This window comes from Podarcis raffonei, chromosome 12 (assembly GCF_027172205.1).
Source record: "Podarcis raffonei isolate rPodRaf1 chromosome 12, rPodRaf1.pri, whole genome shotgun sequence".
NCBI lineage: Eukaryota > Metazoa > Chordata > Lepidosauria > Squamata > Lacertidae > Podarcis > Podarcis raffonei.
In genome coordinates, this window is record NC_070613.1 from 3,091,194 (window position 1) to 3,104,767 (window position 13,574).

The window sequence follows — 13,574 nt, forward strand, 5'->3', positions numbered from 1 at the left end:
GGCGAGCGCTGGCGCGGGGCACGCCGGGAACGCCGACGCCCAAGATGGCGGCAGGATTGAAAAGTTGTTGCCGCGGCGGCCGTGGCGGCGGCTCTTTTGGCTCGGCTTGAGGCTCCTGCTCTTCCGGGATGGCGGCGCAGTGAAGGGAGCGCGCGGCCCGGGCGGGGAAATGCCTCCGGGCCCCGCCTGAGACATGGAGGAGGAAGGCAAGAGGGGCAAAAAGGTGAGGCGGGGAGGGCGGGGGCGCCACGGGGGGAGAGGGGGGCGGGGCCTGGAGGAGGGCGGGGCCTGTGGGGGAGGGGCAGATGCACTGGGGGGGCAGGTGGGGGAGGGGCAGGTGCACTGGGGGGCGGGGGGGGAGTTGGAGGGCTGATTCCCCCCTTGAGAATCGGAGTTGGGAATATTCACGCAACCTATAAAAATTGGGGGTGGGGGGGGGCTTTAATTAAATAGAACAAGATCAACTTGAAGTCCTGCTGCCCCCCTTTTTTACCAGAATAAGAATTGGAGTTGGGGGTCTTCACACAACCCATAAGAATTGCGGGGTGCGGATGTTTTCATTAAATAGAACAAGATCAATTGGAAGTCCTGTTATCCCCACTTTTTAAAAGCAGGTCACCCCAAATTAGAGGTGGAGTTGGGGGTGCTTGGAGATGCTTTAATTAAATAAAACAAGAATTGGAGTTGGGGGTGCTTGGAGATGCTTTAATTAAATAAAACAAGAATTGGAGTTGGGGGTGCTTGGAGATGCTTTAATTAAATAAAACAAGAATTGGAGTTGGGGGTGCTTGGAGATGCTTTAATTAAATAAAACAAGATCAAATTGAAGTCCTGCCCCCCCATTTTTACCAGAATAACCCCCCATAAGAATTGGAGTTGGGGGTCTTCACACAACCCATAAGAATTGCGGGGTGCAGATGTTTCCATTAAATAATGCAAGATTAAATTGAAGTCCTGTTATCCCCACTTTTTCTTTTTAAAACCAGATCACCCCAAATAAGAATTGGAGTGGGGGGTGTTCACACAACCCATAGGGATTGGGTGTGTGTGGAGATGATTTAATTAAATAAAACAAGATCAAATTGAAGTCCTGCCCCCCCCTTTTTACCAGAATGCTCCCCATAAGAATTGGAGTTGAGGATGGTCTTCACACAACCCATAAAAATTACAGGGTGCAGATGTTTTCATTAAATAAAACAAGACCAAATTGAAGTCCTGCTGCCCCCACCTTTTTGTTGTTGTTAAACCAGATCACCCCAAATAACAATTGGAGTTGGGAGTGTTGTTGCACAACTCGTAAGAACTTGCCAGGTGTGTGTGTGGGGGGGAGAGATTTTAAATTTTTTAATGAAATAAAACATGATCAATTTGCAGTCCTGCTATTGTTTTTTCTCTCTCCTCAATTTTATCAGTGGTAGATCCTCAGGATTTTCCTCTTCCTCTCTCCACACCTCGCATTTCACATATGCCAGTAATAAAGAAGGTCTTGATTGGTATCTTTAAAACGTTTACATCATATCAAGTTTAATGTTTTTCTACTCCCTGTTTCCCCTCCCAATTTCTAAATAGTTCTACATTTGCAGGACTCCTTTCCACCCCACCCACATCAAATATTTCATAGCTGGCAATAATTGGATGGGGGAGGATATTATGTTCGAAATATTTAGGTGATATGAATCGTGATATCCTTCTGCTCCTTGTCCTCTCTCCCCAGTTGCCAGAGAGTTTTACATTTGCAGTCTTCCTTTCTATCCCACTCTCTCTCAGTATTTCATAGGTGGCAAGTACTGGGGTGCAGGGAGTATTGTCAAAATCAAAAGGCACCTTGTGAAATCTTTGCTTTGGGGAGGTCTTGTGATTCTGCTGTCACAAGGTAATATTTGGCAGTGGAGGGGAAGAAGATACTGTGCCAGACCAGCCTCATCCGTTGTTGAATACAGTATTTTTCGCTCCATAGGGCGCACCAGACCATAGGGCACACCTAGTTTTTTTTGGGGGGGGGATAAAGAAAAAAAAATCTGCTGTCTTGGCTTCGTTTTTAGCCACAGGGCTGGGGTGGGGGAAGCCCGAGCTTCGCCCGACCCCAGCCCCCAGAACAGGCTGCTATCCGCAAGCCTTCGGAGCCCGGCAGGCACTGCACTCCCCAGACTGCAGGCTGTTATCCGCAAGCCTTCGGAGCGCTCCAAAGGCTTGCGGATAGCTGCCTGATGCCTGGAGAGTGAGAGGAGTCAGTGCGCACTGACCCCTCTCACTCTCCAGGCTTCAGCGAAAGCCTGCTTTCGCGCCACAGGACGCACACACATTTCCCCTTCATTTTTGGAGGGGGGAAAAAGTGTGTCCTATAGAGCGAAAAATACAGTATTTTGCTTTTGCTTGCTGTGTGATGAATTCCTTTGCTCCTCAGCAGCCTGCTCTGTACTAACGTATTCAATGAGTTAAGGACTTAAGGAGAGAGTTCCTAGTTTCTGGATCAGACTGAAGGTCTGCCTAGTCTGGGGTCAGCAAACTTTTTCAGCAGGGGGCCGGTCCACTTTCCCTCCGACCTTGTGGGGGGCTGGACTATATTTTTTTGGGGGGGAATGAATGAATTCCTGTGCCCCCCAAATAACCCAGAGATGCATTTTAAATAAAAGGACACATTCTACTCATGTAAAAACACGCCGATTCCCGGACCGTCCACGGGCCGGATTGAGAAGGCAAATGGGCCGGATCCGGCCCCCGGGCCTTAGTTTGCCTACCCATGGCTTAGTCCCACAAGGCTGAATCAGTTCGCTGTAGGAAGCTCATAATCAGGACATAAGCGCTGTAGCTCTCTTTTTGTTGTTCCCCAGTGACTGTTCTCTAGAGACCTGTCGCCTCTGAATATATATTTAGGACACTGCCGTTGTGACTGGTACTGTTCTCCGTGAATTTATCTAACCCCATTTAAAAGCTGTTCAGCCCGGTGGCTTTCACCACTCCTTATGGAAGCAAATTCCACAGCCGAAGGTATGTGATTGCGAAGAAGTCTTTACTGTAATCTTTCCAGTGTCTCCCAACCCTCAGTTTCTAGAATTATATTCCTCACAGATGTGTCGATCTAACCCTCAGATCTCTTTCGTTATCCTTTTCAACTCGGCGATATATTTTTATTTTGAAGGCTGGTGTCCTGAAGTGTACACAGTATTTCTGGTGCAATTGCATCACAGAGTTATATAAAAGCCCAAAGATTTTGACGCTTTGGCTTTCAGCCCCTTTCCTAATCATCCCTGGCTCAAAGTTGACCCTTTTTCACAGCTAGATGACGTTTTCATTGCGCTGTCCCCAGAAATCAGCCACTGCCAGCTTAGACCCCACCAGAAGTGAGGATCTATGTATCTATTTGTCCTAATGTGCATCAGTCTGCACCTGCTTGCAGAGAACCACATTTGCTATTTTATTGCTTAGCCACTCACTTTCAGAAAGATTTTTTAGAGCTCTCCATCACATTATTTTGTTTTTTTCGATGCCAGATAATCCTGTGCCTTCAGCAAACTTGGCCACCTGACCCCTGAACCCTAGCTCACTTAAGAACAAGTTGTGTTAGTCAAGCAACTTTTCATTTTCTTAAAGAAGCCTCCTCTGGAAAACTTAATAGGAAGCGTAGTCTCGGAATAGAATTACCGTATTTTTTGCTCTGTAAGACTCACTTTTTCCCTCCTTAAAAGGGGAAATGTGTGTGCGTCTTATGGAACGGATGCAGGCTGCACAGCTATCCCAGAAGCCCGAACAGCAAGAGGGATTGCTGCTTTTGAAAGCAGCGAAAGCAGCCATCCCTCTTGCTGTTCTGGCTTCTGAGATTCAGAATATTTTTTTTCTTGTTTTCCTCCTCCAAAAACTAGGTGCGTCTTATGGTCCGGTGCTTCTTATAGAGCGAAAAATACGGTACTGGTTGTGTTTGGGCCGTGTTCTGTGCCTCTATCGCTCTATCTGCCTTGGAGTAAATTCTATCTGGTACTCGGATCAGGCTGACTTCTGGGGATTCAGCAACATTCTTGCTCTGGCCTGGCAAGTATAGGTGCATGAGATACGTCTGTGTGTCCCATTTATGTGCACTATGGTTGAGAGAGGCTCCTGCTTTCTGAGAGGTCCTCAGCATATTTCTGAATTTAGTGGCTCTCGCTCTGGGTGTGCATTAGGATTAATTTTTACTTTTTGACTTGTGAAGACCGGGGGGGGGGCGAGGGAAGAGAGCACACACTCCAAGCTCCTCTGTCCAGTTGGTGGGCCTTTCCCAAACCCATGACCCATTTTATCCAGCCCCACAACCTGTCTTGCACCATCCTTGAGTGTGTTCGCCCAGCTGGAATGTGTCCTTGACAAAGCCTTTTGCTTGCTTATATGGAGAGGGATGTGCACATGGGGCTAGACAGAGGTCAGCAAACTTTTTCAGCAGGGGGCCGGTCCACTGTCCCTCAGACCTGGTGGGGGGCTGGGCTATATTTTTTGGGGGGTTGCAAATGAACGAATTCCTATGCCCCACAAATAACCCAGAGATGCATTTTGAATAAAAGGACACATTCGAATGTGTCCCGCAAGGCAGCAGGTACAGATTGCTTCTCAAGGTTTCCTCCCAAAGCCTTTATAATATATTGATGGTAATAATAATAATAATAATTTATTATTTATACCCTGCCCATCTGGCTGGGCTTCCCCAGTCACTCTGGGCGGCTTCCAACAAAAGATTAAAATACCATAATACATCAACATTAAACGCTTCCCTAAACAGGGAACAGATGTCTTCTAAAAGTCTGGTAGTTGTTGTCCTCTTTGACATCTGGTGGGAGGGTGTTCTGCAGGGCGGGCGCCACCACCGAGAAGGCCCTCTGCCTGGTTCCCTGTAACCTCACTTCTCGCAGGGAGGGAACCGCCAGAAGGCCCTCGGAGCTGGACCTCAGTGTCTGGGCTGAACGATGGGGGTGGAGACGTTCCTTCAGGTAACAGGACTGAGGCCCTTTAGGGCTTGAAAGGTCAGCACCAACACTTGGAATTGTGCCCGAAAACGTCCTGGGACCCAATGTAGGTCTTTCAGGACCGGTGTTATGTGGTCTTGGCGGCCTTTCTGACAAATGAGTATATCCGCGAGGCAGTGGTGGTTTAGGATCACAGTTTTCCTTCTCCTACCTTCCCAGGTGAACCCCATAGTGAGGCTATTTGGACATCAGAGGTGTTGAACTACCTAGCTTTTTAAAAGGCCTCTGGGGGCGGATTTCAGGCAGTTAGCAGTTTTAGTTTCAAACAAAGCAAGCATACCCGCCCTGCTCCAAAAAAATAAAAATCCTACAAAGCACCAAGGCATTTTATTTTTTTGTCTGGTTGATTACATGGGGATGAAGGAGGCAGCTCTGACAGCTCACCTCGGGCACTTGACGGAAATGGAATAGGTGGGTGGAAATCTACAGTACATGCAAAAGCAAGCTGAAATAGCGAGGGAGCCAGAATGAAGTGAAGGAAATGAGAACCCTGGGCCAGCAGAATGCAGAAAATTCAGCCTGGCTTTTGGGAGGGCTTGAAATGAGCGCAGCCCCTCTAGTCGCAGCAGTTGTTGGTTTATTCAATTGAGTGTGCTAAATCTGTAGCCCTGAGCGAGAGACTTTCCTGCCCACTTCCCCTCCATGAGGGAAGCCCCCATAATCCTTAAGAATCTGGAGGAATACCATCCTGGCTCTTCTAATTTCCGTAGCCCAGCTGAGCCCCTATCTCAGGGGTAAGCAAACTTTTTCAGCAAGGGGCCTGTCCACCATCCCTCAGACCTTGTGGGGGGCCGGACTATATTTTGGGGGGTGAACGAATTCCTGTGCCCCACAAATAACCCAGAGATGCATTTTAAATAAAAGGACACATTCTACTCATGTAAAAACACGCCGATTCCCAGACTGTCCATGGCAGGATTTAGAAGGTGATTGGGTCGGATCCAACCCCCGGGCCTTAGCTGGGAGAGGGCAATTGAGGCTCTGCTCTGCCCCTACGGCTGGAAGCATCAATGCTTTTGGATCCCAGTTGCTGGAAACCTCAGGAGGGGAGAATGATGCTCTTGTGCTCAGGTCTTCTTTGTCAGTTTGTTCCACAGGCGTCTGGTTGGCCACTGTGGAACAGGACGCTGGCCTGGATGGGCCATGCTCTCCTGGTGTGATGTGCGCAATTGAATGGCAAACGTCATGGCTGGTTTGGTGGGCTTTGACAGAGGGAGCTGGGGTGGGGGAACGGGTTCCTGGCAGAGTACATGTAAAGGTTTGAACAATTTGGAAGAAACCACATAGGGGCATCAGCTGGAATCTTACAAACGAGTGTTTTGATGGCCCGAGCTCTTTATTTCTATAGGATTGAAACCCACAAGTTGATGATATTATTGTTGTTATTAAAAATGTCTATACTACCCTTCATTTGAGGACTACAGGACTGTTTACAATAGAAAAAAACTTCAAAATATATAACGCAAAGGTAAAGGGACCCCTGACCATTAGGTCCAGTTGTGGCCGACTCTGGGGTTGCAGCGCTCATCTCGCTTTCTTGGCCGAGGGAGCCGGCGTACAGCTTCCGGGTCATGTGGCCAGCATGACTAAGCCGCTTCTGGCGAACCAGAGCAGCGCACGGAAACGCCGTTTACCTTCCCGCTGGAGTGGTACCTGTTTATCTACTTGCACTTTGGCATGCTTTTGAACTGCACTTTGACGTGCTTTTTGAAATCACCCCCTCGCAGGGATTTGAACCGCTGACCTTCTGATCAGCAAGCCCTAGGCTTTGTGGTTTAACCCACAGCGCCACCCGCATCTCCAATATATAACATAGGAACGAACAAAAACAATTACCCACCACCGCCATGTACAGTTTAAAAGGCTACAGATTGTTCAATTAGCCAAAGACCTGATAGACAAGATAGAAAGGAGATAAACCTTTCTTGGATGTCAAAGTATGAGACTGGCTGAGCAATTTGTGTCGTCAGCCTGATGTAAGGCCGGGCACTCTTCTCTTGGCATGTGATTCCTGGACTGGAAAACCCCCTGATTCCTGCCCCTGGGTATTCAAGTGATGTTCCAGTGTGGCCGCAAGACTGGTGCTTTCAGATCTCCTAAAGTCACTCCTTCCAGGGCTGGGTCGAGTTGATAGAAGCTTTTGGCTTTCCGCCCTTCCTCTGTGCTTCCTGTTCAAGTGCGCTGTGGTTAGATAGGGACTTTATGGAGGGAATTGGCGCATTTTCCTCCAGAAGGTGGTTGCAATTTTCCTGTCGTCCTGAAAAAAAATTTTCTTGGGGAGGCTGGCCGGCTGTGACTCTGTGTATTTCTGGGGTTCGTGTTTGTGAGTGCACAACCAAACTGATTCGCAAAGAAACTGGCATGGGAGCGGTTTATCTGACCCAGGATTTTCTCAGAAAGAATGCTGTATAATGTTAAATGGAAATTGTTTAGAGGGAAGTTATTACACATGAATGAAACGCCATGAAAGGATGGCAATAGCCTTCGTTTCAGCCTGACTTGCTGACAAATGTTCTTTGGGCCCCTTCCCAAGAGTCGTGTTCTAATTAATATTTGAAGCTAATTTTAGTTCAGTTTTAATTCTGGAAGAGAAATTGGGCCCTGAATCTTTTTTTTAGTGGGTGGAAAAGAACAGCTTGCTTATATAACATCTCATGCGGAGATGGCTGTAGAACTAATTACTGACTCTGAATGTTTAAAGTCCTTTATCACCCCCCAGTAGTGATGTATGGAAGAGAGAGCTGGACCATAAAGAAGGCTGATCGCCGAAAAAGGAATGCTTTTGAATTCTGGTGCTGGAGGAGACTCTGGAGAGTCCCATGGACTGCAAGAAGATCAAACCTCTCCATTCTGAAGGAAATCAGCCCTGAGTGCTCACTGGAAGGACAGATCCTGAAGCTGAGGCTCCAAGACTCTGGCCACCTCATGAGAAGAGAAGACTCCCTGGAAAAGACCCTGATGTTGGGAAAGATGGAGGGCACAAGGAGAAGGGGACGACAGAGGACGAGATGGTTGGACAGGGTTCTCGAAGCTACCAGCATGAGTTTGACCAAACTGCGGGAGGCAGTGGAAGACAGGAGGGCCTGGCGTGCTCTGGTCCAGGGGGTCACGAAGAGTTGGACGCGACTAAACGACTAAACAACAACAACATCACCCCCACCCCAATGCTAGGCTGCTGTATTTCACAAGCACAATAAATAGAATAGTGGTTAGAGTGTGACGGGCCACTGCCTCTCAGCTTAACCTCCCTCACAGGGTTGTTGGAGGTACGCTCTGGTTATCTCCCGCTTGGACTACTGCAATGCACTCTACGTGGGGCTACCTTTGAAGGTGACTCGGAAACTACAACTAATCCAGAATGCGGCAGCTAGACTGGTGACTGGGAGTAGCCGCCGGGACCACATAACACCGGTTCTGAGAGATCTGCATTGGCTCCCAGTACGTTTCCGAGCACAATTCCAAGCGTTGGTGCTGACCTTGAAAGCCCTAAACGGCCTCGGTCCAGTATACCTGAAGGAGCGTCTCCACCCCCATCATCCAGCCCGGACACTGAGGTCCAGCGCCGAGGGCCTTCTGGCAGTTCCCTCATTGCGAGAAGCAAAGCTACAGGGAAGCAGGCAGAGGGCCTTCTCGGTAGTGGCGCCCGCCCTGTGGAACGCCCTTCCAGCAGATGTCAAAGCGATAAACAACTACCTGACATTCAGAAGACATCTTAAGGCAGCCCTGTTCAGGGAAGTTTTTAACGTGTGATATTTTACTGTATTTTTGGTTTTTATGGAAGCCGCCCAGAGTGGCTGGGGAGGCCCAGCCAGATGGGCGGGGTATAAATAATAAATTATTATTATTATTATTATTATTATTATTATTATTATTATTATTATTAATGAAGAAGGGGAGAACCACATACTCCACCTTGAGCTGCTCGGTGAAAGAGACAGTAGTGGTGACCTTATCTCATTTCCTCCAGCAGAATATCTGCCCATGCTTTGAGGGCCTTTGCCTCTGCATCAAATGATGATTCTTCATCCCCCTGATTCTTCATCCCCCTTTATCCACCTTGATAAAACACTGTGAGTTCCAGTCGTGGTTAGAGCATCAAGCCAGATGTAGGGAGAGCCAGGTTCTGCCACAGAATTCCTGATGACCTTGGCTTGTCTCCGTCTCTCAGCCTAGCCTACCTTTCAGGATTTTTGTAAGGGAGCAGGAGAGAACTCTGGTAGGCTGCCTTGAGCTCTGTGTCAGAAAGGCGGCATAATGACAGCAACAACAGGTAAAGGTGAAGGGACCCCTGACCATTAGGTCCAGTCGTGGCCGACTCTGGGGTTGCAGCGCTCATCTCGCTTTATTGGCCGAGGGAGCCGGCGTACAGCTTCCGGGTCATGTGGCCAGCAGGACTAAGCCGCTTCTGGCGAACCACAGCAGCGCACGGAAATGCTGTCTACCTTCCCGCCGGAGTGGTACCTATTTATCTACTTGCACTTTGACGTGCTTTTGAACTGCTGGGTTGGCAAGAGCAGGGACCGAGCAACGGGAGCTCACCCCGTCATTGCGGGGATTCGAACTGCCAGCCTTCTGATCGGCAAGTCCTAGGCTCTGTGGTTTAATCCATAGCGCCACCCGCGTCCATAATAATAATAAGAAATTTATTATTTATATGCCGCCCCATCTGGCTGGGTTTCCCCAGCTGCTCTGGGTGGCTCCCATCAGAATATTAAAAACAATAAAACATCAAACATTAAAAGCTTCCCTAAACAGGGCTGCCTTCAGATGTCTTCTAAAAGTCAGATAGTTGTTTATTTCGTTGACATCTGATAGGAGGGCGTTCCACAAGGCGGGTGCCAGCACTGAGAAGGCCCTCTGCCTGGTTCCCTGTAACCTTACTTCTCGCAATGAGGGAACCGCCAGAAGGCCCTCGGCGCTGGATCTCAGTGTCCGGGCTGAACGATGGGGGTGGAGACGCTCCTTCAGGTATACTGGACCGAGGCCATTTAGGGCTTTAAAGGTCAGCACCAACACTTTGAATTGTGCTCGGAAATGTAAATAAATAGAACTGAACTGCCAATGACACGGATCCCAAAACGCTTCAAGTCTCACCTTCTCGGGAGAGCCTCCTTCCAAGTATACATGAAATCACTGCTCTCTGCTCCTTGATTTAAAAAGCAACGTTCTCTTGGATCGTGTTAACAGCACACAGGGCGAGATTGAGAACCGAAACGTGTGTTTCTGTGTGTATACACTCACTCGCTTCCTTCCAGGATCCTCATTGCAAGAAGCGGCAGCCTCTGAGCTCATCCCCATTTAACTGCACATGAAAGCTTGGCATCCCGTTCGCTCCCCACCCTCCCGCCTGGGACATAACTGTGGGAAACAAGCTATTTTTAGTGGAGCCTTTTCCACCGCAGAAATCTGCAACCACCAGGATTTCAGAAGGTGGCAGCAGATCCGCCCCAGACACTTCGCTTAGTGATGGTGCAGACAAAGTAATTCTAAACAGGCTGGCAGCTTTTCTCATCGGACAACAGTCATTCGGGCCCTAGGCACAGTTCAGTTCCAGGACCTTTTAAGTCACGCTTTGGACATGTTTTTAATCTTCTGTGTTCGGCTGAGTTTTGTGGCCCCGCAGGCGCTTTATTCCAGTTCTTTGTTTTCTGTATGTCCTGTAGCATCTTGCAGGCCACCAAACCTTGTCCTTCCAAATTACCGTATTGGCCCGAATATAAGCCACACCCAAATATAAGCCACACCTTTAAAATTCATAGGGGTGGGGCAGGAAAAAAGGCCATATGGAACATAAGCCGCTCTCTTAAAATTCCTCAGGCCCTCGCACCCATTCCGTTTTGCCGTATGTCTGTTTCAGCAGCAATATCACAAAAGCCGATTTTTGTAAGGTTGCAAATTTAAGCTGCACTTTAACTTTTCATGGTCAGAATTTTTGGGGGGGGGGAGGGAAGTGAAGCTTATATTCAGGCCAATACGGTACTTTGCTGTAGGTGATGCAGCTGCCCTTGTAGAAGTCACATGGAAAGCAGAGACAAGCAAGTTGGTATGTTTTGAGTGTGGAACAATAGGGAGATTGCTTTATTCCAGCGGTTCTCAACCTGTGGGTCGCCAGATGTTGTGGGACTACAACTCCCATCATCCCTGAGCTCTGGACTTGCTAGCTAGGGGTGATGGGAGTTGTAGTTCAACAACACCTGGGGACCCACAGGACAGTTGGACACCAACTGTCAGAACAAGGTAATAAGGTAATAACCTCCATCGTTCTACCCGGACACTGAGGTCCAGCTCCGAGGGCCTTCTGGCGGTTCCCTCACTGCGAGAAGCCAAGTTACAGGGAACCAGGCAGAGGGCCTTCTCGGTGGTGGCACCTGCCCTGTGGAACGCCCTCCCACCAGATGTCAAAGAGAAAAACAACTCCCAGACTTTGAGAAGACATCTGAAGGCAGCCCTGTGTAGGGAAGCATTTAATGTATGACGTATTACGGTATTTTAATATTTTTTTGGAAGCCACCCAAAGTGGCTGGGGAAGCCCAGCCAGATGGGTGGGGTATAAATAAATTATTATTATTATTATTATTATTATTATTATTATTATTACTCCTTTCAGATGTTTGCTGCCTAAACGCAAATTGTATTGTTAACCTCTCGGCCAGCCGTCGTCAGCCTGGTGCCATCTAGCTGTTCTGTATTAAAATTCCCATCAGCCCACAGATCGCCCAGAGCAGCTGGGCACCACACGGTTGGCGAAGGCTCCAGGCAACACGGTTTGTTTCCCGAAGAACCTCCACCGTTCTGGCTTTGACTCGGAGGCAGTTCTGGCGGAAAATTGGGCAGCTGGGCCATGTTCCTGGAATTCTGGAACTTTTTTTCTTTCTCCAGTCCAAAAAGTGATGCTCCCTTCCGGATGAGTCTTGCCTGGGCAACAGCTGGATTTGATGAAACGGCAAAGGGCAGCGCATGGCTTTAAATGGCCGTTTGCAGTATCCAGTTGCAGCTGCCTCGGTTTTATTTTTGCTCCAAAACGCACAGAAATAGGCGGATAAAAATATACCCGTAACCAGCCACTTAATCCAGAACGGCTGCAATGGGGCGTGACTGTTGTTGGCCGACACAGCTCCCCCCCCCCCCCCGCTTTGCCATCCCACAAACACAATTGTTGCGTGGTGCAGCACCCGGATGATGTGACGGGCCTTGCTGTGCTGATCTTCTTCATCCTCAAAACAGGCGGCCTGTTGCTTTCCTTTTTAACGTTAAGAAGGTTTGTGGAGTGGCACAACCAGAGCATCTTAAGGTCCATAAATAGCAACACCCTAAGGAAGTCAGATTAGCCTCAACCAGAGCCAGGGCCTTTTCAACATTGGCTCCAGCCTGGTGGAACGCTCTGTCTCATGAGACCAGGGCCCTGTAGGATCTGATTTCTTTCCGCAGGGCCTGTAAGACAGAGTGGCCTTTGGCTTGGAATCAACTTGATTCCTTCCCCCTCTTTCCTTTTTCCCTTCTCCTTCTGTGTTGGAACTCCTATTTGGGGACTTCCCTGGCTTTTTTCTGGCCCACGTAGGACCAGTCTGGATAGTTAGCCTTGGTCGCGGTTCCCTCATTGTGAGAAGTGAGGTTACAGGGAACCAGGCAGAGGGCCTTCTCGGTAGTGGCACCTGCCCTGTGGAACGCCCTCCCAGCAGATGTCAAGGCAATAAACAACTATTTTACTTTTAAAAGACAACTGAAGGCAGCCCTCTTTAGGGAAGTTTTTAATGTCTAATGCTGTATTGTTTTTAATATTCAGTTGGAAGCCGCCCAGAGTGGCTGGGGAAACCCAGCCAGATGGGCGGGGTATAAATAATAAATTATTATTATTATTATTAGTGAAGACTGGACGTTTTCATCCCCCCAAAAGTTTTTGATTGAGTTCCACTGAAATGATGCTGCATTTTAATGTTTTAATGTTGTATTTTAAATTTGTTTTCTAAGCTGTATTCTAATAAATTGTTTTTATATTTGGTGTTCGCTGCCCTGGGTCCGGTCTTGGCTGTGGAGGGCGGGGTATACATAAAATTTATTATTATTATTATTATTATTATTATTATTATTATTATTATCTCTCAAGCTCTGGTGCCAAGATGCGTGGGATAGCATGAGAACCCTGGGTCAAACGAGAATGAATTGGGCATGTCTGAATGGCACAGCAGGAAGGACAATTTAAAAGGCCGCCATCTTGTTCTGGCTCCTTGGCCGTCCACTTTATGGCTTAAACTGGGCAACTTGAGATTTTCTTTTCCAATAAAACAGTCAAAGGACATAGGATGGCCTTCTTCGGCCTGGCTCCCTCTAAGTCAGGCACCCCCAACCTGCGGCCCTCCAAATATTTTGGCCTATAATTCCCATCATCCCTAGCTAACAGGACCAGTGGTCAGGGATGATTGGCATTGTAGTTGAAAACATCTGGAGAGCCGAAGGTTGGGGATGCCTGCTCTAGGTCTTGCTAGGTAGAGATGATGGGAGTTGTAGTCCAACAACAGCTGGAGGGCCAAGTTTGGGAAACCCTGCTCTGTGTTTTTTTGGACTACAACTCCCATCAGGCCTAGC

The 13,574-nt window shown here is 48.3% G+C and overlaps 1 protein-coding gene across 1 annotated transcript in view; it reads left to right on the forward strand.

Annotated features, from left to right (window-relative positions):
• CCM2 (CCM2 scaffold protein) overlaps nucleotides 1-13,574 on the forward strand; it is a 43,033-nt gene continuing 29,459 nt past the window's right edge. Inside the window, exon 1 of the mRNA XM_053409418.1 lies at nucleotides 1-223. Within this exon, the coding sequence (XP_053265393.1) occupies nucleotides 194-223 (30 nt within the window). The 5' untranslated portion in view covers nucleotides 1-193. The remainder of the gene's footprint in view (nucleotides 224-13,574) is intronic.